At 47.7% G+C, this 26841-nt stretch overlaps 1 protein-coding gene across 4 annotated transcripts in view; it reads right to left on the bottom strand.

The window, feature by feature from the left end:
- Nucleotides 1-356: 356 nt before the first annotated feature.
- Nucleotides 357-26841, bottom strand: part of ZNF362 (zinc finger protein 362) — a 45958-nt gene continuing 19473 nt past the window's right edge. For 3 of the 4 annotated variants that reach the window (XM_049878675.1, XM_049878677.1, XM_049878678.1), the window contains exons 3-9: nucleotides 25416-25479; nucleotides 25009-25255; nucleotides 20450-20771; nucleotides 19271-19495; nucleotides 5385-5463; nucleotides 5096-5254; nucleotides 357-787 (exon numbers count right to left, since the gene is read on the bottom strand). In XM_049878675.1, the coding sequence (XP_049734632.1) occupies nucleotides 671-787; nucleotides 5096-5254; nucleotides 5385-5463; nucleotides 19271-19495; nucleotides 20450-20771; nucleotides 25009-25255; nucleotides 25416-25479 (1213 nt within the window). In that variant the 3' untranslated portion in view covers nucleotides 357-670. Of the gene's footprint in view, nucleotides 788-5095; nucleotides 5255-5384; nucleotides 5464-19270; nucleotides 19496-20449; nucleotides 20772-22310; nucleotides 24237-25008; nucleotides 25256-25415; nucleotides 25480-26841 lie in introns of those variants that run through there. The other variant, XM_049878679.1, reaches the window with a different exon arrangement.

The following is a 26841-nucleotide window of genomic DNA, read 5'->3' as shown; positions in this document are numbered from 1 at the left end:
CCTGCAGATCTCCTGGCCCCTCTCTGGTTTCCTCCTCTTGGAGCCTGGGCTCTGGTAGTTGCTTCATCCCTCTGCTCAGCAATGCCCAGGGCACAGCTGGAGAGGTGCTAGCTGGGCACCTGGGGTGAGGAGCTCACTCCAGCTTCTTCCTGCCCCCTCCCACCTGGGGATCCCCTATGCAGTCCAGAAACATAGGCCTGAGCCTTCCCTCAAGACTTGAGGCCATGTGGCAGGAGAAGGTCCCACGCTGCCCTCTGGTTCTCTGTGTCCATCTGTCCGATTCTTTTAATTTCTCGGTCTTAGCAGCACCAACGTCTTGGCCAATAAATATCTTTTTTTTGTTATTTCCAAAACTTAAAAAAAAAAAAAAGGCCGTGAAGAAAGTGAAGGGTGGGGAACAAAAAAGAAAACTCAACAGAGAGATTCAAAGTGCTCTGAGATCGTCTTTGGATGCCACCAAAACAGTCCAGAATCTTGAGGTTGGCCTGACCGCCCCGGAGCCGGACCGGGTAGGGCTTCTACCACCCAGGCTGCCTGAAAGGTCGGGAAGGTTGTGAGAGCTCTCGGCTGTCGGCTGTTCCTGGAGGCCCCTGGAGGGAGCTGGGGCCTGGTGCTGCCGGGTCTGTGTCTTCCAGCGGGCCGGACCAGGTGGGGCAGCGCCTCGGTCGGCTCAGATGAGAGAGATCCGCACTGGGATGCCGGGGGACTCCGTCCTCTGGGGTGAGTGATGACTCACCAGGTGCTCCACCACCGTGTGTTTGGACATGTGCTTCATCAGGTAGGTCTCCTGTGGGCAAAGGAGAAATTTAGACCATGTGGTCCCTGGGTGGTATAAACGGTTTGCACTCAGCTACTAGCTGGAAGGTTGGTGGTTCATACCCACATAGGAGCACCTCGGAAGACAGGTATGTCAGTCTCCTAAAGGTCACAGCCTTGAAAGCCCTATGGAGCAGTTTTACTCTGCACACATGCACATGGGGTAGCTGTGAGTCAGAACTGACTCGATGACAACTAACTATCTGCAACGTTGTTGGTTCAAACTCACCCAGGGGTGCCTGGGGAGAAAGGCCTGGTGATCTACTTCCGTAAGATTACAGCCACTGAAAACCCTATGGAACACAGTTCTACTGTGACATACATGGTGTCGCCAGGAGTCGGAATCTACAGGGCCGCAATGGTTTTTTTTTTTTTTTTTTTAGGGAAGGCACTAAAGGATGCAGTTCCACAAGTGGCACTAGAGGGATCCTTGGTAGGAGGGCCAGCCGGCGGAGTGTAGATACCGCTCCAGGGATGCGGGCTTACTTTCTGGAGTCTGAGCCCATAGCATGCTGGCCCTTCAGTGGTGCCCACCGGGGGCTCCCCTGGGCTGGGCCAGCAGCCATTTACCAACTTACTGTACTGGGGTGTGCCGGCTGAACTGCAGTCTTGCCAGGCTGAGCACAGTTCCCCCCATCTGGATGATTTTCCCATTTGGGGCAAGGCAGTAAGCCTAGGTTTGAACCTAGGTCTGCCATTTCTTAGTGAGGGGATCTTGAACAAGTCATTATACCCCTCCGAGCCTCAGTTTCCTTCTCTGTAAGTGGGGATACTGAAGGAACAACCTCAAAGGGTTGTGACGGTGATGAGGATAAAGCCCTTGGCATCTAGTAAGGAGCCTTGGTGGCACTACAATTAAGTATTTGGCTGCTAACCAAGAGGTTGGCTGTTTGAACCCACCAAGCAGTTCTGCAGGAGAAAGGCCTGGCAATCTGCTTCCATAAAAATTACAGCCTAGAAAACCCTATGGGGCAGTTCTACTCTGTCACATGGGGTCTCTGTGAGTCAGAATCGACTCAACAGCATCCATCAAGAACAAGGGTTGAGGGGACCACTCTGTCCCCATTCCTTACATTTCATTCCAGGTGGTAGTGGGTCCTCTGGCCTCTCCACCCTCACTCGACCCCATCTTGGGGAGAAGGTAGCCTAATCTGCTTGGTGAGCTTGGGGAACATAAACTGGGCATGCTCAGCTCATCCCTCGAGCCAGCACAGGCTCTGCTACGCCTGACCTGAGATGCCCGTGATGATGGGCAAGGCCACCCAGGGCCTCACCTGCAGGCCCCAAACCCCTCACACTAAGCTACGTCCTCCCACTTGGCCTTTATCAGTAACAGAGCTGGTACTCTGGTTCTCCACTTGCCACTCCTTGGCCTCATACCTCAATTTGCTCAGGATCCAGCAAAGGAAACCCTCAAATGTGGTGGCAACACGCTATTAAATGACACCAGAGGGACATAATCAACAAAATCCAAACCAGGAGACTACAGGACAAACAACCCAATTTCTTCAACAAATAAATTGCAAAGAAAAAAAGGGGGGACAGAACATATTAAGAGATCTGAGAGGCTGGATGAACCCCTGAAACTACTGCCCTGAGATCATCTTTAAAACTTGAACCAAAAATATACCCTGAAGTCTCCTTAAAACCAAGCAATGGTGTAGCTTAACTAGTAAAAAATGTCTACACTGAGCATTAGGCTTTTTTAAAAACGATATGAGATCAAAGTGACAAAAGCAACTTGAGAGATTAGATAGGAACTTTAGGGGACAGTGAGTTGATGTCAATGACAGAGGAGCAACTAAGAAAAGGAGGGTAAGAATTGTTACACAACTCGAATACAATCAATGTCACCTGAATTGTACATGTAGAAATGGTTGAATTGGTGTTATGTTTTGCTGTGTATATTCTCAAGGCCAACACCAAAATTTTCAAAAAAGAAACTTAAGAGATATTATCAACCAGTTGCAATGTAGGAACCATATTTGGATCTTGATTAAAGAATAAAGTTGTAAATAAAAAAAATTACGGCATTCACGAGACAAATGGAAACGTGACCATTGGTTATTTGATGTTACTAAGGAGTTATGATGAATTATCTTTAAGTAATATGCAGGTATTGTGGATATATACAAAAAAAGAAGTTCTTACCGTTAGAGACAAACCAAACATTGAGAAATTTTTACAAATGAAATCATATGATATCTGGGTTTTACTTCAAAAAATAAGGGCATGTATGGGGTTAGATTGGTTGATGGGTTTGGGAGCTGACGGGAACATGAAGGTTCACTATTCTGCTCTCTTTTATTTACTAAAGTAGTTTTAACAACTGCTCCATTAAAATGTAAACAAAAAAATAGTAGTAATTATTCTTGTTCTGTGTAGAGAGTCCAGCCAAGCCCAGTTCAGCGTGGGGCCTCAGGCCAGGTGAGATCTAAGCCCCATCCCCTGAGTTCAGACAGATGCTCGCAGCCATGAGACTTGGCACGAGGCAGGAACTGGCTCAAGCTCAGCCAGTAAGTCGGGGCTCCCAAGTCTCTGGGGCTCCCCCCACACCCCTTTGGGCTCACATCCCTGCAGGTTCTGGCCTCTCAGTCTCTCAATTCCCCTCCGCCCCTTTAACTCCAGGGAGGGACGAATGACGCGTACTCAGCACTTAGCAAGCAGTAGCCTTGGCTGGCACCTGACAAATACACCAACCACAAACCTGCAATTCATGTGTCCTTGCCAGCCTGAGTGGCCTTTCAAAAATATACTCTGACAGCCCCTTCCCAGGGGTTTCCCATTATATCTGAAAAAGTACTCCAACTCCCTATCAGGGCCCCAAGGCCCTCCGTGACCTAGTTTTAGTTCCTTAAACACACTAAGTTTGTTCCTCCTCAGGGTGTCTGCACCATTGTTCCCTTGCACAGAGGTCCCTTCCCCTCTTTCTCCTCTTCACCTCACAAATTATCCTTCAAGGCTTCATCTAAATGTCACTTCCTAGATGACCCACCTGGACCCACCCCCTTCTCTACATTTTGTCCTCCCTACTGTCTTTCAAAACATACCTTTCCTTTACCAACCAAAAAAAACCAAACCTGCTGCGTCCATTCCACCTCATAGCGACCCTATAGGACAGAGTAGAATGGCCTCATAGGGTTTCCAAGGAGCGGCTGGTGGCTTCGAGCTGCCGACCTTTCAGTTAGCAGCTAAGCTCTTAACCACTGTGCCACTGGGGCTCCTTCCTTTATCACAGTGATTCTCAAATGGTGGTGACTTTGCCTTCCAGGGAACATTTGGTGATGCCAGGAGACATTTTTGGTTGGTATAACTGGGGTGAGGGTACTACTGGCATCTAGTGGGTAGAGGTCAAGGATGCTGCTAAATATCCTAAAAGGCACAGGATGACCCCACAACAGAGAATTAGCCATCCCAAATTGTCAATAGCGTCAGGGTTAAGAAACCCTGCTTTGTAGCAATTACCACAGTTTTTCATGACAAATTTATTCATGTGGTTACTTGTTTAATATCGGTCTCCTCCAGTAGACTCTAACCTCCCATAAAGAACGTATCTGTTTCGTTCCTCCTGATTCTGAAGTAGCTGGCACAAGTGTTCAGTAAACACTGAGTGAAGAGATAATTGTAACGGCTAGGTTTATTAGCCACTGACTTTACCATCCAGCAGCTCTATGAGTTAAGAATTATTACCTCCTCCATTTTACAGATGAAGAAACTGAGGCGCAGAGACCTCTATGCTGGGCATACAAGGTGATCTGTTAACCAGAACATTTAATTAACCAAAAGGACACACCCTCTTCTGGGTGTCATTAGGCTGGCCCTCTTTTGGGGAAATTCCTACCCAGGGACAGGGGGCTGAATGTAATGAACTTTCTGGTGCTCTTCAGGCGTTTCCTGAGAATTGAGGGGTGGCTCTGGACCAAGTCACTGTGCCACCTTGTGGCCATGACAGGAGTTGCAGTTTCACCAGCAGCAGGAAGGCCCTTCTCCCTCCCAGGCTCCCCACTCCCTCCTTGGGTATCCAGGGCTTGGACTGAACTACACCTCAGGAACCCAGGCTAAGGGAGGCAAGGGGTGGGGGGCTCAGTCAGAACTAGGAAGCAGAAGTCCTGGGTTCAAGCCCTGGCTTTGCCACTCACTGTGATCTTAGGAGCCACTTCCCCTCTCTGGGCCTCAGTTTCCTTGTCTGGAAATGGGAAGAGTCAGCATAGGTCTGAGAAGGAGGAGGAAGCGGAGGCCCAGGGAAAGGAGGGGGCTCCCTGGCAGGGCCAGCACTCACCGAGGTGTAGGCCCGCCCACACATGCTGCAGCAGTAGGCCTTGGCGTGCTTGATGGCATGGGCCGACAGGTGGATCTGCAGGGAGGCGGAGTCCGAGTAGGCCCGGTAGCAGTTGGGACACTTGTAGGGCTTGTCCTTGTTGTGCTGGCGCTGGTGAGACTGTGGGGAGCATGGCACGGGGTCATGAGACAGGCAGGAACCCCAAGCCCCACCCCCTTCTTATGCTCCCTTGTGTGGGGGCAGGCAAGCTGTGCACCTGGTGGGTAGGAGGCAGGCAGGCACTACTCACCTGGAGGTTGGAGAGCTGAGTGAAAGCCTTTTCACAGCCAGGATGTGGGCACTTGTAGGGTCTGTCGCCTGTGTGGATTCTGCAATGGGCAGCTCAGTGAGGTGGAGGGCCTTGAAAGACCCCCTGTGCCAGCTCTAGCCCCTAAGCCCGTGGCTGGCCTGGGCTACCCCGCTGGCCCCCAAGCCTCCCAGTCTCCACCCCACACACTCTCCCCAGGGACCAAGAGTGAGCACCAGGCAAGAGCTGGGGACTTCAAAGGCGCCCCTTCTCTTGCTTCCTGACGCCTGTCTGTGACCAGGACCTTCCTCATAGACCCGGCTGAGCCCACCCCTCACCAGCACCCACTCAGGGACTCAGTGAAGGCCTCCAGTTAATCCTGAGGAACTTGCTTCAACTGCGCTCTGCCCCCTCTTCTGAAAAACCCACCCTGCACATCATCCACTGAAAAGAGCACAGACCCGCAGCTTTGTCACGACCGTCCCTGGCCACCCTGCCTCTTCTCTTAGGAGACGTTTCCCTTTGGCTGCAATGGCCCTCGACTTCTTGTCCCTGCCCCTCCCCATGTCATGATGGCTATGTGGTCACCATGGCACTGGAGCTCAGCCCCTCTGAGTCCCTCCTGTCCCCCCATCTGGACACTCTGGAGCTGGCAAGGGAGTGGAAAGTGGGGGCACTTTGGAGCTCCTCAAACCTGGAGTCTCCTCAAGCCTTCTGACTAGCTGTGTATACCCACTGCCGTCAAGTAAATGCCGACTCACGGTGACCCCATAGGACAGAGTAGAACTGGTGAATTTCCAAGAAGTGACTGGTGGATCCAAGCTGTCGACCTTTTGGTTAGCAGCCGAGCTCTTAACCACTGTGCCACCAGGGCTCCTGACTAGTTGTGTGACCTTGGGCCTTAGTTTCTTCATGTGCAAATTGGGGATAAAAACACATGCCTACCTCACAGGGCTTTGTGACAATTCTATTAGATAATACATGCAAGGAAGAGGCTTAGCCTAGTATTGGCACAAAGCCAGCCCTTAATAACCATTCACCAGTATTATTATTACTCATTCATTCAACATTTACTGCATCATGTCCCTTGTGCCAGGACCATGCTAGCCCAGGAATAGATCAGTGAACAAAACAAAACCACTGCCTTGTAAAAGCAAGCATGAAGTACGAAACAAAATAAGTAAATCACACGCGGAAGGCAAAAAGTGCTGTGAGAAAACAACAGAACAAGGTGAGGGGAATTGTGAATGCCAGAGAAAGAAGGGTGCCATTTTAAATAGGGTAATTAGGGTGAGCATTGTTGAGGTGATCTGGAGCAAGGACTTGAAGGCTGACGGTAGTCTTTTCTGTTTTGTGTTACAGCTCAGGCTTGTCACCTGTGCCCAGGGGAGGACTGACCAGGTTGTGGAGCTCAAGAGCCTGGCATGCACCAATGAGAGTCCTTCTCTCCTTTCCACACTTAAGCCTTTTTACTAACACTCTGGGCTTGTCTTTAATCATCTGTTCTGGCAAATTCTCTGCACCAAACAGCTGGGCAACGAACACCAACTGGGCCTGAACCTTCTTGCCTAATTTGCCAATGAGCATTAAGTGGGGGGAGAATCCAGATCTGCCAACCTATGCCCTCTCCTTCCTCCAGTGCCCCAGTCCATCTAGCTGACTCGTTTGCTTTACCCATCAACAAGTGCATCTTGAGGGCTCTTGGGCAGGCCTGGTGCTAGATTCAGGGCCATGATGTTGAGTAAAAAACATTCCCTACTTCAAATAAGCCACAAATGTTGGCTGCTCACTATAAACACTGATAAAGTCAAATTCCTTAGCATGTTCCCGACATCACTGGCATGAATCAAAAAAACAGAAAATAACAAAGGTCGAAGAGGCTGCGGGGAGATCAGAACTCTTATGCACTGCTGATGAGAATGCAAAATGGTGCAACCATTTTGGAAAACAATATGGCACCTCCTTAAAAAGCTAGAAATAGAAATGCTAGATCCAGCAATCCACTCCTAGGAATATATCCTAGAGAAATAAGAGCCATCACACAAATAGACATATGTACACCCATGTTCATTGCAGCATTATTCTCAATAGCAAAAAGATGGAAACAACCTAAGTGCCCATCAACAGATGAATGCATAAACTATGGTACACACACACAATGGAATACCACGCAATGACAAAGAACAATGATGAATCTGCAAAACATCTCACGACATGGATGAATCTGGAGGGCATTATGCTGAGTGAAATAAGTCCACAACCAAAGGACAAATACTATATGAGACCACAATTATAAAAACTCATGAAAAGGTTTACACACAAAAAGAAACAATCTTTGATGGTTACAAGGGAGGGGAGAGGTGGGGAAGGAGTAACACTAACTAGACAATAGATCAGAAACCCTGGTGGCGCAGTAGTTAAGAGTTCAGCTGCTAACCAAAAGGTCAGCAGTTCGAATCCACCAGGTGCTCCCTGGAAACCCTAAGAGGCAGTTCTACTCTGTCCCATAGAGTCGCTATGAGTCGGAATTGACTCGACAGTAATGGGTTAGATGATAGATAAGTGGTAACCTGGGTGAAGAGTAAGACAGTACACAATACTGGGGAAGTCAGCATACCTTGACCACGGTAAGGTCATGGAAGCTCCACAGACACTTCCATATTCCCTGAGGGACCAAATTACTGGGCTGAGGGCTAGGGACCATGGTCTTGGGGAACATCTAGCTCAACTGGTATAACATAGTTTATAAAGCAAATGTTCTACCTCCTACTTTGGTGAGTAGTGTCTGGGGTCTTTAAAAGCTTGTGAGTGGCCATCTAAGATACTCCATGGGTCTCGCCCCATCTGGAGCAAGGGAGGATGAAGAAAACCAAAGATACAAGGGAAAGATTACTCCAAAAGGACTAATGGACCACAACTATCACAGCCTCCACCAGACTGAGTCCACAACTAGATGGTGCCCAGCTACCACCACCACCTAGTGCTCTGACAGGGAACACAACAGAGGGTCCTGGACAGAGCTGGAGAAAAATGTAGAATGAAATTCTAACTCACACACACACAAAAAAAAAACCCACCAGATTACTGGTCTGACAGAGACTGGAGGAAACTGAGAGTATGGCCACCCTTGTAACTTAGTACTGAAGTCCCTCCTGAGGTTCATCCTTCAGCCAAAGATTAGACAGGCCCATTAAACAAAACAAGACTAAATAGGCACACCAGTCCAGGGGCGAGGGCAAGAAGGCAGGAGGGGACAGGGAAGCTGGCAATGGGGAACCCAAGGTCAGGAAGGGAGGGTGTTCACACGTCATGGGGGTGGCAACCGATGTCACAGAACAATGTGTATTAGTTGTTTAATGAGAAACTAATTTGCTCTGTCAACCTTCATCTAAAGTATAATAAAAAAAAAAAATTCATTAGCGTGTCATTCCAGGCCCCTCAACATGTGGTCCAGCCTCACCTACCTTCTCTTATGTGCTCTACATGGTCCTCGAGAACTGTTTCTTTTTATTTTTAAAAAATATTTGTTTTATTTTTGGTGAAAATATACAGAGCAAAACATGCACCCACTTGACAATTTCAGTGACACTGGCTACATTCTTCACTTTCTCTCAACAATCTCGCTATTTCGACTCAAATTGTTTCAGCCCCGTTGACTTAGACTCACTTCCCCCCCAGTCTTCTCATCTGGGCTTTAGAGTTACCAGTGTCAATTTGGTCTCATATATATCACCTTTTAAAAGAGTACAATACTCAAGGCATATGTTCTTTACTAACTGGGCTAAACTGTTGTTTAAAGATGACCTCAGGGGATAGTTTTGGTTAAAGGTTTAAAGAGTATCAAGAAATGATTTCCGATCTGCCAACCAAGTCTGCCGATCTCTCACCAGCACACCCATGCTGGGCTGTGTCCTCAGACTCAAGGCTGCCTGCTTTTCTGCCTGCTGAATGTCATCCTATCCTTTCAAACCCCCTCTGACAGCAGGGCTCAAGCCGCCAACCTTCCCTTCCCAGTATAAAAGCCCCTTCATCAGGGCAGCCTTCCCTGGCCCTCCAGACTAGGTCAGGCCTCTGCTACCACCCCCAAGCACCACAGACATCCCTTTCCTGGAAATCTGTGCACCGGTAGTTATTTCCTCAATATCTGATCGCTTTTTTTTTTTTTTTTTTTTTGCTGCCTCCTTGAGGGCAAGGACTCCTTTGGTCTCGTTCATCATCATCCAGTGCCTGGCACAGGCTCAGCACCAAGAAAACTCCATACCTAGTTGTTGAATGAATGAAGGCAACCGAGCACTTTCTCTCTGAAGTCAGTCCTTGACAACAGTCATGTGCTCTGCATCATCAATAACTTCCATCCCTCAGGTATATTTCATGAGTGTTTGTTGAATGAATGACTGACTGTCCTCCAGGGACCAGCCAAGGCCTCCTGACCAGGAAACTATCCCTCTAGCCTCCTTCTGTCCAAGCATAACTGCCTGGCCTCCCCTCCCTGGCCTCCCAGCCTCAGCCTCTCCTCTCCTGATCTCAGCCACAGCAGCAGCTGCAGGGATCTGACCTTGTCACAGTCCTGCTTTGCAACCTCCACTGCCTCCCTCCATTTCCAGGACAGAGTACAGACCCCTGCCCAGTATTCAAGCCCTTTAGCTTCCTCCTCTGCCACTGCTCCCCCCAGCTCAGCATCATACCAACATCCCCTCAACACATATAGACATTTCCCTGGCAAGGCTCGAGCCTTCAGGCATGCCATTCCCTCTGCCAAGGATGCCCTCCTCCCTCTTTGAGTTGAAATTTGTGTCCCTGGACTGCCTCCACCCCATTGCCCCAGGCTCACCCTGGAGGTCCCAAAGATTCACTCTGGTCTCTTGCCTGGCACCTCCACCCCTATGTGACCTCTTCTTCTGCAGCTTAACACCCCGGCCCCTTTCTTCTTCCTGAGGCATGGGCTGCTCTTTGGTGCACTAGGCTTGAATCCCACTCCTGCCACCTCTTAACTGTGTGACCTTGGGCAAATGACTTTCCTCCCAGAGTCTCACTTTCCTCACCTCTAAAATACAAATCATAATAAGGATGGTAAGTATTAAATGACTTCATGTTAATCATCGAAAACACAGAAACAACCAGACTCTATCTACTGCCATTCAACAGAGACCCTTTCCTGTTGTTTGCCCCAACAGAGAACCAGTCAGATGATATAATCCAATCTATCTTTGCAATACTTGATGTTCATAAAATATTTTTGCAGTGTTTGTTTTTAATACATTCTTTTTAAGATAAATCATTTATGAAAAACAACAAAGACGGAATTTTTTTCAATGTGTAAATAAACTTATTAAGGATTCATTAGTCATCATTTTTCTTTTATTTCCCAAGTAATAAACCACACATTATGTTCAATGTCTTCAGTCATGCTGTGCTTTGTAACAAAAACAATGGTAGAGATACTGTAAGTTAACATTCCTGGAGACGATTGCCTCTCTGTGGCATTTTTTCAGATTCTTTATCTCTTATGTAGAAATCAAAATTCACACTGTACAAGGATTTTATGGACACCTTCTATATGAAAGCACCTTATGCAGGGCCAGGCACAAAGTAGATTTTTGAGAAGGAATAGTGTTACTGTTGTTGGTATTATTACCATTATCATCATCAGTCTTGAGAAAACAAAATGACACCTTCCTCTGCCACAATTATCATCACTCATGTACGTAACACCACACAGTAAGGAAAAGAAAAACAGAAACAAAAAACATTTGCATCCTGAATAAACAAGCAAACCAATCCAGAGTCACTCTATCTAGCACTAGTTCCCCAAATAAATAAAACCTTGAGGACTTTCCCATAAGTTACTAACTCCCTCACAAAACAATGTTATCCTCGACTTTGGCAATATGACATCTGCAGATATGTGATAACTTTTGTACATAAACTAGTTGGATGACATGACTGCTGTTTTTCCACCATGAACAGAACGACTATAAACTTCTGTTTCTTTTCTCTTTAAATGTGCCTGTGGTATTTGTTCTTTAGTGTGCTGATCCTTCTGAAGTCTGGACTTCTGCATCATTTTGCAAGTTACCTATGTTTCCTTACTTGTTGAGTCTTCCTTTCACAGAGGGGGTCCTATCGAGATGCTCCAGATTCACCAGACCCACTAACGGGCATCACCCAAAAAGTGCACCCATGCACATCTTTCTAGGCTCCCAGGGTGAATCTTGCCCACCCTGATTCAAACTCTATTTTCTATTACTTGACCAAGGCTAGTTCTATTTTGGACATAACCTAATTTTATTCTCTTTATTAGTTAGTGACAGTAGCCTTGGGAAGATGGATTAGATTATATGATCTGACTGTCTGGTTCTCTGTCAAGGGGCAAACAACAGAAAAGGGTCTCTGTCAAACGTCAGGAGACAAGAAATCTAGAATCTGCTTGTTTCTTTGTGTTTGGCTTTTTCTGTTTGTTTGTCTAAAGACTGGTACTGGAAGAACAAAGTGGGAGACCTCACGCTACCTGATTTTAGAACCTATTATACATTAACAGTAATCAAAACAGCCTGGTACTGGTACAAGAACAGATACATAGACCAATGGAACAGAACTGAGAAATCACGTGTAAATTTATCCATCTATGAGCAGCTGATATTTGACAAAGGGCCAAAGTCAGTTAAATGGGGAAAAGACAGTCTCTTTAACAAATGGTACTGGTATAAATGGATATACATCTATAAAAAAACGAAACAGGATCCATAACTCACACCATACACAAAAACTAACTCAAAATGGATCAAAGACCTAAATATAAAATCTAAAACAATAAAGATCTTGGAAGAAAAAATAGGGACAACACTAGGGGCCCTAATACCTGGCATAAATAGTATACACACCATAACTAACAATGTACAAACACCAGAAGAGAAACTAGATAACTGGGAGCTCTAAAAAATCACTTATGCTCATCAAAAGAATTCAACAAAAGAGTAAAAAGAACCTACAGTCTGGGAAAAACTTTTTGGTCACAACATATCCGGTAAGGGTCTAATCTCTAAAATCTGGAAGATACTGCAACACCTCAAACAAGGAGAAGACAAATAATTCAGTTAAAAAAATGGGCAAAGGATATGAACAGACACTTCACCAAAGAAGACATTTTTTTTTTTTTTTAACAGACACAGGAAGAAACGCTTACAATCATTAGCCATTACAGAAATGCAAATCAAAACTACATTGAGATACCATCTCATCCCAACAAAACTGGCACTAATCCAAAAAAAAAAATTACAAATGTTGTAGAGGTTGTGGGGAGATTGGAACTCTTACGCACTGCTGGTGGAAATGTAAAATGGTACAACCACCTTTGAAAACAATATGGCACGTCTTTAAAAAGCTAGAAATAGAGAAATATTATACAATCCAGCAATACCAGTCCTAGGAATACACCCTAGAGAGAGAAGAGCTGTCACATGAATGGACATATATGCACACCCATGTTCACTGCAGCACTATTCACAATAGCAAAAAGATAGAAATAACCTAGATGCCCACCAACAGATGAATGGATAAACAAACTGTGGTACATACACACAATGGAATACTATGCAGTGACAAAGAACAATGATGAATCTGTGAATCACCTCACAACATGGATGAATCTGGAGGACGTATGCTGAGTGAAGTCAGTCAGTCACAGAAGGACAAATACAGCATGAGACCACTATTGTAAGAACTCAAGAAAATGTTTACACACAGAAAAAAGCATTCTTTGATGGTTATACGGGGAGGGCGGAAGGGGAAATCACTAACTTGATAGTAGACAATATAGGGGAAACCAGCACAACTGGACCAAAGCAAAAGTACAGAACTTTCCTAGGGTCATCCAAACACTTTGAGGGACTGAGTGGCTGGGGCTGGGGCTGTGGTCTGGAGACCATAGTCTCGGGGGATATCTAAGTCAACTGGCATAACACAGTTTATAAAGAAAATGTTCTAATTCCACTTTGGTGAGTAGTATCTGGGGTCTTAAAAGCCTACAAGCAGCCATCTAAGATACATCTATTGGTCCCATCCCATTTGGAGCAAAGCAGAATGAAGCAACCCAAAGACACAAGGAAAATACTAGCCCAAAGGACTAAAGGACCACATGAATCACAGGCATCACCAGCCTGAGACCAGAAGAACTAGATGGTGCCTGGCTACCACCAATGACCACCCTGACAGGGATCACAACAGAGAGTCCTGGACAGAGGAGGAGAGAAATGTAGAACAGAATTCAAATTCACATGAAAAGACCAGACACACTGGTCTGACAGAGACTGAAGGAACCCCTGAAACTATGGCCCCCAGACACTGCAAACCCAGAACTGAAACCATTCCCGAAGCCCACTTTTTGGACAAAGATTAGACAGGCCTATGAAACAAAAGATAATACATGTGAGGAATGTGCTTCTTAGTTCAATCGAATATACGAGACCAAATGGGCAGCTCCTGTCCAAAAGGCAGAACAAGAAGGCAGAGAGGGACAATAACTGGATGAATGGACACAGGGAGCCCAGGGTGGAATAGGAGGGCATGTTGTCACATTGTGGGGATTGCAACCAATGTCACAAAACAATATGCGTATAAATTTTTGAATGAGAAATTAACTTGAGCTGTAAACTTTCACCTAAAGCACATTAAAAAGAGAAGAAAAAAAGATGATGGAGTTAAAAGAGGGGAAGGAATAAGTAACATAAAACAGCTGCTAGTTCCTGACTCTGTAACTGGTCATGAGGATGGATGTTGAGGAAAAAAGGGATAGACTGTATTATTCTTTGTGAATCCGCTATAGCCATCCCACTCACTTCCACAAAGCATTTTAAATAAATCCTTATGAAATTAAAAAGAGAAAAAGGATTCTGGTACTTTCAGGCATTTGGGATACCCACCTTTTTGCCACTGAGTCAAAACATATCAGTTTAATCACATACACCACTGCCTAATGACTAATAAGGATCCCTGGTGGCGCAGTGGTTAAGCGCTCGGCTGCTAACCAAAAGATCGGTGGTTTGAACCCACCAGCAGCTCCGAGGGAGAACAGACCTGGAGATCTGCTCCCGTAAAGATTGCAGCCTGGGAAACCCCATGCAGCAGTTCTACTCCGTCATATGGGGTTGTTATGAGTTGGAATTGACTCAAGGGCACACAACAACAGCAACATATGTATGTGTATATTTATATATATACACACACTTATGTGTACGTATATATAAACATCTACGTATGTACTTTTTAAACAGACAAAAGCAACATTCTTTCCATGTACAGACTGGTATAATAAGTATCAACAAAGACATTTCTTTAAAAAGATTTTATTTCTAGATTTATAATACCCTTTTTTTTTTTCTTTATCAATTGGTGACAATTATAACCCACACTTTATGGGATAAATGAAAAGACTCTGAAGGTGGGTCAATGCCCTTGCTGCCTAAATATGCTCTTGTTCTGAAAAACTGACCACACATTATACCTTAACAGAGGACTCCGTTCCCCTCCATTCTGGTAGTGCTGATTATTATAATGGACCTCGGACCGTTAGTCTTATCAACAGGTCTGCTTTGCCCCTTACACTTGCCTAAAGGCCTCTGCTTCAAGCTGCAGGTCAGAAACTGAATCTTCTGAAAGAAACATCAAAAGAATGATGGCCTCAGTAAAGGACTGTTGCAGATCTGCTTGGCTCTTCATACTTCAGGGACTAGACTAGTGGGGACAGGCTTCCTGCTGACATCATCACCACGACCAAACACCGCCCTAGGCTAGGCAGGATCCAATCGTCTTTAGTGCAGAGGCAGACAACTTTGTAAAGTGGACTAACTACCCCAAAGTCAGCAGAGGGGGAATTATTACCCATGACTGGGTGAAACGGATTTGTGATCAATGTCCTATTCTCTAAAGGGCATATGAGGAAACTCTTTTTCCCCCCAATCTATCTCTAGTCCTCAATTTGTTGTCTATTGTTGGTAGGTGCTGCTGACTCACAGCAACCCCACATGACACAGCAGAACTGTCCCGTTGGCTTTTCTGGGCTGTAATCTTTACAAGGAGCAGATTGCCAGGTCTTTCTTTTGCAGAGGCTCTGGGTGGGTTCAAAGGGCCAACCTTTCTGTTAGCAGCCAAGCACTTACTGTTGCACCCCCAGGGGCTCCTTAATCCTCAACTTAGGAGGCTGTATTTATACAAATTGGAATAAAATATTCCTTACATGGTGCCTTGTTCCAACTATTCCTTCAGAATTCTGGGGCAAAAAAAAAAAAAAAAAACCCACGAACATTTAATATAGATAAAAAAAAAAAAACAGTAAATCATCAAAGAGACTTTAAAATAATAATTCTATTGAAAATAACATATAATTGGCCTGATCTACAAAGCTACTCAGAACAATTGCTAAAAATTATTTCCAGTGCCTTTCCTGAGCCACTTCTCTTTTTATGACTGTTAGTTACGTAAGTAGGTTCAATACGAATCTGTCCCCCTTCCTAACAGGATATAATTGGGCAAATCAAATTTGTAACCATGACCATGCCACAAATGTCACATTTAAAGACAACTCTCACTTAATGAGGCAAGACAAGCTTGAGCGTGAGAAACAAGGACCGTACTTCGTATATGGAAATGAGGCCTCCCCTCCAGAAACTGGACTGGATCTCCTCAATGGCTGGTGGAACCCCAGCCTTTCAGGTTATTTAAAAAACAAAAGCCAAGTCCTGCTAGTCCAGGAACACTGACAAGCTTGCGAACCCCTCAAAAGAAGATACCCGTCCCATTACAGGCTGCATGAGCACAACCTGGCAGAGGTGAATTGGATGGTTCTATGTTCCTGATCTCAGAAATATAAGAAAATAAAAATACTTCTAAAACAACAAGTTAAAATTATGACCCAGGTGCTTTCCAAACCCTACTGAAAGAAGTTAACCCTCCAGCTTTTGTACTGTGTGCTCTAGTTTAGATAACCACTCACCATAGAGGATTTTCTTTATTAATTTATTAATCGACATACTTATGCACTTAAAATTGGCCAAATTAAAAAAAAAAAGTGAAATAAACGGCAAAATCAGAAAATTGCTGAAACAAACCGGTGCCGTAGGAGGCATGGGGATAAGGAAATAGGCTGCTATCTTGTCCTGTTGCCATTAGTTTCTATCTGTCATGGACTGAATTGTGTCCCCCCAAAAATATGTCAACCTGGTTAGGCCATGATTCCCAGTATTCTGTGGTTGTCCTCCATTTTGTGATTGTAATTTTACGTTAAAGAGGATGAGGGTGGGATCGTAACACCACCCTTACTTAGGTCACTTCCCTGCACCACCTTTTATCTCAAGAGATAAAAAGGAAAGGGAAGCAAGCAGAGACTTGGGGACCTCATACCACCAAGAAAGTTGCACCAGGAGCAAAGCGCATCCTTTGGACCCTGGGGTCCCTGCACCTGAGAAGCTCCTCAAACAGGAGAAGACTGAGGACCAGGACCTTCCTCCAGAGCCGACAGAGAAAGCCTTCCCCTGGAGCTGACACCCTGAATTTGGACTTTTAGCCTGCTTTACTGTGAGGAAATAAACTTCTCTTCATTAAAGCCATCCACTTGTGGTATTTCTGTTATAGCAGCACTAGATGACTAAGACACTATCAAACCTATACAGCATACCTGTAGTCAGAGAAATAAACAAAACCAAACATTCTGCACCCTGGGATAAAGCGAACAAACGCAATGGGATAAACAAATAAACAACTACAAAAACCCCAAACAAATGAAAAATAGGGTCACTCTGCCTAGCATTGTTGTTAGCTGCTGTCGAGTCAGTCCCCGCCTCATGGCGAACCCATACACAAAGGAGTGAAATGGTGCCCTGTCCTGGACCATCTCCATGATCAGCTACCGATTAGACTGTTGTGAGCCACAGGGTTTTCACTGGATGATGTTCAGAAGTGCATCACTAGACCTTTCTTCCTAGTCTGTCTTAGTCTGGAAGCTCTGCTGAGACCTGTTCAGCATCAAAGTGACATGCAATTCCCCAGTGATAGACAGATGGTGGCTGTGCATGAGATGTGTTGGCCAGAAATCGAACCCGGGTCTCCTGCATGGGCCCCAAAATAAAGAAAACCTAGAGCCCCTTCCTTACGTTATAAACCTACACAGCAAAAAAATAAAAACAACTTTATCCCTGATTTTTATACTGCTGATATCCAGAAACACGTGTGAATGCTTACAGATATGATAACTAAGTAAGAAAACTGCTACTTTTTTCCCCACTCGACAGAGGAACTATAATTCTGGTAACCTTCGATTTGTTTCTTTAAGTATCTGTGTTTAATTGGTAAACCAGTCTTTCTGAAGTCTGCACTCCCCTGCAAAACTTGGCAAGTAGGTTACTTTTGTTTCCTTAAAGCATTTTTATCTCTGCACCCGCCACTCACACACTCAACTGTAAACTGCATGAGGGCAGGATTTCTGTCTGTTCTGTTCACTGCTATATCCCCAGCATCAAGAACTGTGTCCAGCATATAGTATAAAAAACCGGTAAACAACAGTTGCCATAAAGTCAGTCCTGACTCATGGCAACCCCATGTGTTGCAGAGAAGAGCTGTTTCCAGTGGCTGTGATCTTACGGAAGCAGATCACCAGGACCTTCTTCTGAGGTGCCTCTGGGTAGACTCCAACCACCAACCTTTGGGTTAGTGGCCGAGCACATTATCTGTTTGCACCACCAAGGGACTTCCTAACATATAGTATACAAAAAAAAAAAAAAAAACAACCAATTGCCTTTGAGTCGATTTCAACTCATAGTGACCCTATAGGACAGAGTAGAACTGCCCCATAGGGTTTCCAAGGAACAGCTGGCAGATTGGAACTATCGACCTTTTGGTTAGCAGCTGAGCTCTAAACCACTGAGCCACCATGGCTGTGACATATAGCATAAAAAACCAAAAACCAAACCTATTGCCATCGTGTCAATTCCAACTCCTAGTGACTCTACAGGGAAGAGTAGAACTGCCCTATAGAATTTCCGAGGAGTGGCTGGTAGATTCGAACTGCCAACCTTTTGGTTAGCAGCTGGAGCTCGCTATAGTTCTTAACCACTGTACCACCAGGGCTCTGACGAAACCAAAAACCAAACCCATTGCTGTCAAGTTGATTCCGACTCACAGCAACCCTACAGGACAGAGTAGAACTGCCCCATAGAGTTTCCAAGAAGTGCCTGGTGGATGTGAACTGCTGACCATTTGGTTAGCAACTGTAGCACTTAACCACTATGCCACCAGGGTTTCCCAGGGCCCTGACAGGCTCTGTAAATATCCGTTAGTTATATGCTTTATAAAATTTAGTTCTGTTTGTTCCACAAAGGTCTAACAAATGCCTAGATATCTATTATGTGTCATATACCGGGGATGCGGAAGTGGAAAAAACCAAGCCCTCGCCCTCAAAAGCTCCCAGTGTGATGGAGGAGGTGAACAAATAATCAGGTAAGTACCTGGCAGCCCGCCACTGCTGTTACAGGGATGCACAGGGCCTGTGGAAACAGCTGGGGGGCGAGGCAGGGCTTTCTGGAGGAAGCTGGGCTGAAAGATGAGCAGAAGGTGGCCAGAGAAATGGGGGAATGGAGGCAGATGGTGTTTCAGGTAAAGAACACAGCATTGTGCAAAGACCTAGAAAGGAGACGCAGTGTGGCTGGGGTGTAGTGGGAAGGGTGGTGCAGTAGCAAGAGCTGAGCCCAGTGAAAGGCCTCAAATGCCAAGCAAAGAAGTTTGTCTTGACCCTGAAGGTAATGGACACCTAGAGAAAGTCCTTGCCCCTCTCATAATGATCCAGGCCACAGGAGCTAAGCTGAAACAGGCTGCTGGCAGGCAGCACCAGGCAGGCCACTCACCTGGTGTGCTGCTGAAGGTGGGAGAGCTGTCGGAAGGACTTATCACAGTAGGAGCAGTGATAGGGCTTGACACCCAGGTGGATTCGCAGGTGCTGGGCCAGGTAGGAGGCATTGGCAAAGGACTTGGAGCAGTGCGGGCACTTGTGGGGCTTGGCCTCTGTGTGCGACTTGGAGTGAATCTGCATCTCGGACTTGGTGAAGAAGGTCAGCGGGCATACCTTACACCTGTGGGGCGAGAGGCAGGTTCACATCTGGGAGGATCCCCCCACCTCCTGCCTGCACACCTCAGGGGAGACCTTCTACCTGCTCACGTCACAGACACCTTGCACCTGGGACAGATCTTTCTTGAACGATGTCCAAGGGGACACAGGCCCGCCTGGGAAAGATAGGAGATGGGCTCCCAGTCTGGGCACCCTCCAATCTGTAGGAGAGAGCTCTTATCCCTGGGGCAGACTATGGCCACCTGGGGGGCAGGTTTATACCTCACAAGGGAAGGCCTCAGGATGCCGGTGAGGGTTTGCCCAGAGCGAAACGCCAGGTTCTGGAGAAGTGAGGAGCTCTAACACCTTAGGAAGTGGTTCTCAACTCTGGGAGCTCATTAGAATCATCTGGGGAGCTTTAGCAGAAGAAAGGCCTGGCAAGCTGCTTCTGTACAGGTTACAGCCAAGAAAACCCTAGGGAGTAGTTCTACTCTGTAACACAGGAGGTCATCATGAGTGGAAAGCGACTTCACAGCAACAGGTGTTTTGCTTTGGGGAGCTTTAAAATGCTACAGACGCTTGGGAGCCTCCAGACAAATTAAATCAGAATCTCTGGAGGCAGGGACCTGGCATTGGCATTTCTTAAAAAGGCTCCTCGGTTGTAGCCAGGGCTGAGAACACTGCTTGAAGGGAGGAGGAAAAGGCCTCACACAACACCAGACATGGTGGGGGACTCCCCCCAGCAACAACCCTGCGAGTCCTCGCAGCCCCAGGGCACCTCTTAAGAGTCCAGCTCTATTCCCCACCTCTCCAGGGCCTGAAATGTGGGCGGAGTTTGCCGGGAGACCCTGCCCGTCTGGACTTTAGCCATCTCAGTCCCCTGGGCCCCTCTTCCAGGCCCATCTGCTAGGCTGGGACAGCCATCGGCTCCCTGCTCGCTCTCCTGGCCCAAAGCCACCCCTTCTACCCAGGATCCCACCTGTATGTCTTGCCCTCCTTGGCAGTCTCGCCCGAGGCCAGGATGGGATAGGGGACGACGAGGACAGGAGGCCCCCCTGGGTTCTCCGCCTTGATCTTTTTGCGGCCGCGCTCGGACTTGGGGGGGCCAAGCAGGCCGTGGCCCTGGATTGTCTTGATGGAGTCCAGGAGGGGGGGGCTGGTGATCCCTGAGATGAGGGTGGGGGACGAGGCGATGAGGCGGCTCTGGCTGGTGGTGGTGGGTGTGGACGGGGTGCTGGTACCCGTGCCTGCGCTTGACTCAGACGTGCTCACGGCCGGGGTCCTGGAGGAGAGCCCCAGACCTGTTAAGACAGAGGGGAGAAGACAGGGCTGAGGGACAGCTGGAGAGGCCAGCTCGGCCCTGCCCCCCACCCCCAGCTGTGTGACCCTGGCACTATTCATAAGTTACTACCCAGGGAAAACTAAATGAGAGAGCTGTGTATGTGCAAGGTGCCTTAGATACCTTAGAACTGCAGTGAATTACACAACAAGGGCACTTTGGAAATAATCAAACCACAGAAAAAGACTGAGGCACAAAGATGGTCACCACTCTTATTTATAATAGAAAAAAAAAAAAACAGGCAACTGAAATGTACATTAGGTAAGGCTTTGATAGTTATCAATCTCCTCTACTGCACTGCCCATTAAAAAGGTTATGTTTTGAAAAGTCGCATGTCTATCACAAAAAAAAAAAAGGAGGATCTGCACCAAAATGTGATGTGGGTGGTGGAATTAGAATTAAAAAAAAAAAAAAAAATTCTGATCCTTTTGACAATTAACTTCTTTTTTTTTTTACTTCTGTTTTAGGTTTTAGGAACTTTGTTGTTGTTGTTGTTGTGTTTTTCATAGAGGCATATTTATAATACCAAGTTAAGTAGGAAAAAAAGGAGATGGAAAGTGAAAATAGTATCTAGCATGTGGTTAAACTGTGTTTTTTTAAACAAGAAACCAAAAATCTGTGCACCAAAGACGATAATACCCAGAGTTTGCAGGAAGATGTTCTGAAGAAACAACCACCATCCCACACTGCTGGCGGAAGCGCACATTTGTGCAACCTTTGAAAAAAAAAAACATTGCTGTCGAGTCGATTCTGACTCATAGCCGATCCGGCAATAGCCATCAAATTTTAAAGCGTATGTAACTTTTGACCGAGGAATTCTACTTCTAGAAATCTACTATAAGGAAATATTCACCTATGGGTACAAAGATCTGCCCACGCCGATCTCACAGACAAATCTGTGATCAGACAATATTGAACACAACCCATTTTTCCTCAGTAAAATAAAAACCCAGTTGCCATCAAGTCAATTCTGAATCACGGCAACCACATGTGTTGCAGAGTAGAACCACATTCCACAGGGTTTTCAGGGTTGTGACCTTTTGGAAGCATATTGCCAGGCATTTCTTCCAAAGTGCCTCTGTGTGGGTTCCAACTACCAGCCTTCTGGTTAGCAGTTGAGCACTTAAGCATTTGTGCCACCCAAGGACTTTTCCTCTATACGGGGTGTGTAAACAGATGTGGCCCATCCTCACTATAGAGGGCTGTGCAGCCACGAAAATAAGACAGCCACAGTGAAGTGACAGAGAAAGAATCCCAAAATGTGCTGTCAAGAAAGAAAAGGAAATCAAAGACAGTATGAACCCATTTATTCAAACACACACACAAACTGCACATGTATATATGGACAAGACAGGTGTGTGTGAATATACAAGAACAGATCTGAGAACAGACACACCAAACTGCTAATTGTGGTTCTCTCTGAGGAGGGAGAAGAATTTGTTGGTAAAGGAGGATTTTCAAATTTTTATTTATATGTCACTATATTATTTGGATTTTTTACCTGATGAATTCATCCATTTTTTATATCTGTGATTAAAGGATAAAATAAAATGAATTATGGAGAAAACATATGAACACGCTAACAATAGCAGGACTAGGGCTAATTTTTTTCTCCGTTCGGCTTGTCTACAGTTTCTAAATTTTTGGTAATGACTATGTATTACCTTTATATAAAAAATATTAACCCAAAAAAAACCCAGTGCCATTGAGTCGTATTTTAAAAAAAAAAAAGAGGGAAAAGGAAGAAAACAGACCAAAAGGTTCTCTAAGCTACTGGGTTAGGAGCTGAGGATTATGACTGGCTTCCCCCTTCCGCCCTCTCGCTTTCTCTTTTTTCAACATTTCCTTTAATATGCTTATATTACTTTTTTAATATCACTTTTATAATGAAAAAAATAAATTTAATAAAGTCATAACAGGAATGTGCAGAGCGCGGCTGGGGCCTGAGGGAGGCTCACCAGGCCTCATAATTCTCAGACGTCTCAGTGAGAAGGCAGGCAGATGGGAGGCTGGCAGGAGAGGGTGAGCCAGGGGAGGAACAAAGGCCCAGCTGCAGTGGCCTCTGAAGAAGGCCTCTCCACCAGGCTCTGAGATGGGTATCAGAGCGCTCCAGTCCCTGGACACTGCCCCAGGATGTCCCCCTGGCACCCCAGCCTCAAGCTGTCCAAAACTGAGCTGTCGTCTTCCCCCACCCCATTCCTCCTGCAGTGACCCCAACTCAGTAGCCCTGTCCACTGCCCAGGCCAGAAACCTGGTTGTCTCCCTCACCTCATTTCACTCCTCGAGCCCCTGCATCCAGTCCAGCACCAAGCCCTCTCTACTCTTTTTCCTCAACGTCCCTCGTATCTGTCCACTTCACTCCTTCCCCACTGCTGTCCTCATTGCCACTGCCTCACCTAGGCCACCATCATCTCCTGCACGTCTCCCTGCCTCCATGCTTGTTCCCTGCCAACCCAGTCTCCATCTTGCAGCCAGACTCAGATTTTTAAACCCCAATCCTATCAGTTCCCTCCCCTACTAAAAAAAAAAAACAAAAAACTTCAATGGCTCACCTCTACCAGGGGGCAAAGTCTAAACTGTTTGGTGTGTCCCACCAAAAAAACAAACCCATTGCGGTCGAGTTGATTTCAACTCATAGCAACCCTATAAGACAGAACTGAACTGCCCCATGGGGTTTCCAAGGCTGTCATGTTTACAGGAGCAGACTGCCACATCTTTCTCCCATGGAGTGGTTGGTAGGTTAGAACCACTCACCTTTTGGTTAGCAGCTGAGCACTTAACCATTGTGTCACTAGGGCTCCTAAGTGTGCCCCACAAGGCCCCTCATAATCTGGTGCCTGCTTCCTCTCTAGCCTCAGCAGAACCATGTACGGCAAGGTTATTAATGCATGGACTCTGGGACCCCACTGCCTGCCTGCCTCTCACTAGCTGTGAAGCCATGGTTTCACCTGACCTTACCTTTCTCTGCCTCTATTCTTCATCTGCTAAATGGGGACATTAGGTTGAACTGAATGAAACTGCCGCTTTTGTAAGTCAAAAACTGAACATGGTTTAACCTTATCTAACAGGGCTGCCAGGAGTAATAAAGGAATATTGGTAAACACACACAGGTGCACACCTGGAGTTAGCTGTTGTTACTATCTTTTGGTCCCCCCAGCCAAAGAGGCCGTCCTACATTTGCTTTCCACACATACTCCCTTTGCATACGCTGCCTCCTCTTCCTGCTCGTTTCCCTGGTTTCACTCTGACCCTTTCTGCATATAGGCTCCTCCAAGGAAGTCTTCCCTTCACCCCCAGTCTGGTCAGGGTTCTTCTCTGGATTCCCAAAGTTCTCTAAGTTGACTTAGCTTTCCTGATGCACGGGAGCTCTCAGCAGGCAGTGTCTGGTCCCCAGCTAGTCCATTGCGTGGAGTCTCCCAGTTCAGACTCGGAGGAAGTCTGGTGGCTGTGGCCACCCCGAGCTACCCCTAGTGTTTGCCCGTCCCGCCCCTCCTCCTCCGCCCATCCGGTAAAGACCTAGCCCAATCCTATCCGCCCTAAGACCTCCCACCCAGTCCCACCACACTCGGCCTCCGCCCAGAGCCCCCGACCACTGCGCCCCCATCTCCGCCAAGCCACCACCCAGTCTTCATCCAGTCCCGCTACCAAGGCGGTTCCCCACGTCCTCCCGCAGCACCGCCAGATTTCCGCCCATTCTCCCGGCCCCGCCCCGCCTCTGCCCAGCGCCCCAGCCCCGCCCCGTCCCTGCCCAGTGCCCCGCCCCGCCTATGCCCAGTGCCCCAGCCCCGCCCCGCCCATCCTCCCGGCCCCGCCCCGTCTCTGCCCGGTGCCCCCGCCCCGCCCATTCTCCCGGCCCCGCCCCGCCTATGCCCAGTGCCCCGCCCCGCCTATCCTCCCGGCCCCGCCCTGTCTCTGCCCGGTGCCCCCGCCCCACCTATCCTCCCGGCCCCGCCCCGCCTCTGCCCGGTGCCCCGCCCCGCCCATTCTCCCGGCCCCGCCCCGCCTATGCCCAGTGCCCCGCCCCACCTATCCTCCCGGCCCCGCCCCGTCTCTGCCCGGTGCCCCCGCCCCGCCTCTGCCCGGTGCCCCCGCCCCGCCCATTCTCCCGGCCCCGCCCCGCCCATCCTCCCGGCCCCGCCCCGTCTCTGCCCAGTGCCCCAGCCCCTCCCGTTCTCCCGGCCCCGCCCTGGCCGCCGTACCTGTGACGGTGCTGGTGGCTGGCCGCGCGTGCAGCGCCACGTCGGGCTGAGGCACAGCCTGCGGGTGCAGCCCGGGCACCTGCTGCAGCTTGGGCAGCGACATGACGGCCTGGCTGCTCTCGGCGGGCGCCGGCGGCACCAGCAGCGGTTGCTGCGACGACGCCGACGTGGGCGGCAGGTGCGGTGGCCGGATCTTCTCCGCCATCAGCTGCTCCTTGATCTTGTTAATCAGGACCAGGTTGTCCAGCTGCGGGTAGGAGACGAGAGGGACTGAGGGGGCTTGAGCAGCGCCTGGTCCTTCCCCGGGCCCGCCGATCCACCCTCAGGGGGCAGCCAAAGCCAGGGGCAAAGGGAAGCAGCTCCAGTGGGGACTGGGCAGGCGAAGGGGCAATGCTCGTCGGTCTTACCTGGCTGGGCATGGTGGGAGGAGGGGGCCAGAAGTACGGGTTGTTAAATCGAGGCTCGGCCATCCTGCGGGGAGAGAGCGACTGTCACAGAGAAGAGAGCCCTCCCCACCGGCCTGGGGCGAGCTCCTGTCAGCTACGCCCACTCAAGTCGGGGCCAGTGTCCGGGATCCCTGCCCCCGTGGGACCCTCAGCCCCGCAGCAGAGCAGACCTCCCACCAGGTCTAGGGAACCACATTTCCAGGCTGAAAAGTCTGGAATTCACTGTCTCCCTCAGTGGGTGCCAGAGGGCAAAGATCACCTCCAGGCCAGAGTGCTCCCAGCCCCCATCACCCTGACGCTGGCTGACCAATTCCCATCCCCCAGGGCGACCCTAAACCGCAGAGCCAACCCCATGGACCCATGGATTCCACACAAAAGCCTCCCACCCAGACAAAAACGGGGGAGTCCTGGAGGCGACTTTGTAAGTGGTCACAGAGCAAAGGCAACGGCCCATCCATGGTCCCTCTGCTCCTGACTGCTGCACCTCTAGTACAGACATACTCATCACAACACAGCGGGCAACTCTGGGTCACCAGATACCACCTTTCTGAAGGGCAACTGGACAGGATGATTTACAGAGCCCTAAATGATCACTGCCCTTTGACTCAAGAGATTGTACCTCAGAAAAGTTATACTCAAGAAATAAGCACAGACATGTGCAACATTCTACCCGCAAGGATGCACACTGGGACAGTGTGCCCAAGGAGGGGGAGGAGGCCTGAAGCAAGGGCATGGGGCCCCTCAGTGAAGGTGTGTGACAAAGCCTGTGGCAATCTGGCCTTCATTTCTGGCAAGTTCAGTGGCAGACCTGTGCAGTCAGAATGCCTCTTCAACCAGGGCAGTATCAAGGATGGGCCTTCAGAGCTACCTCAGTCTTCCTGAGGGTTCAAGTCTGCCTGTGACCCTAGAGTAAGTCAAGAAGTGACTTACAGGGATCATGACATTAAATCTTGCTCCCTAGAAAATTTCTCTTATTTATCCCTCTTACAGAAACTGCTCACCTAACTGGTATTGTTGCTTATATGAAATCATTTATTTTGACAGGAAAGGCCAAATAAGTGCCTTCCACCTCTTTTCCTGGTCCCTACTCAAATTCCAGGCAGAGAGTTTCTTGAGAAAACACTCCATAAGGACACAAGCTATGTAATCTCAATGCTTTAAGAAAGAACCTTTGTACAAATTATCTCCTGTGATCTTTATTTGAAAAGTAGGCACAGGGGAAATTATTATTATCTCATTTTATAGGTGAAGAAACTGAGCCCTGGAGGAAGAAAAAAAGATTTGACCAAAACCACAGGGTTAGGTGCCACAGAGTCAAGGCTAGAATTCAGATTTGCTCAAGCTGGTTCCTCTGGGGAATTTGCTTTGCAAACCCTAACCCCCATCC

Source organism: Elephas maximus, chromosome 3, assembly GCF_024166365.1.
Source record: "Elephas maximus indicus isolate mEleMax1 chromosome 3, mEleMax1 primary haplotype, whole genome shotgun sequence".
NCBI lineage: Eukaryota > Metazoa > Chordata > Mammalia > Proboscidea > Elephantidae > Elephas > Elephas maximus.
The sequence above is the reverse complement of the archived record's forward strand: the minus strand, read 5'-3'. Positions and strand labels throughout refer to the sequence as shown.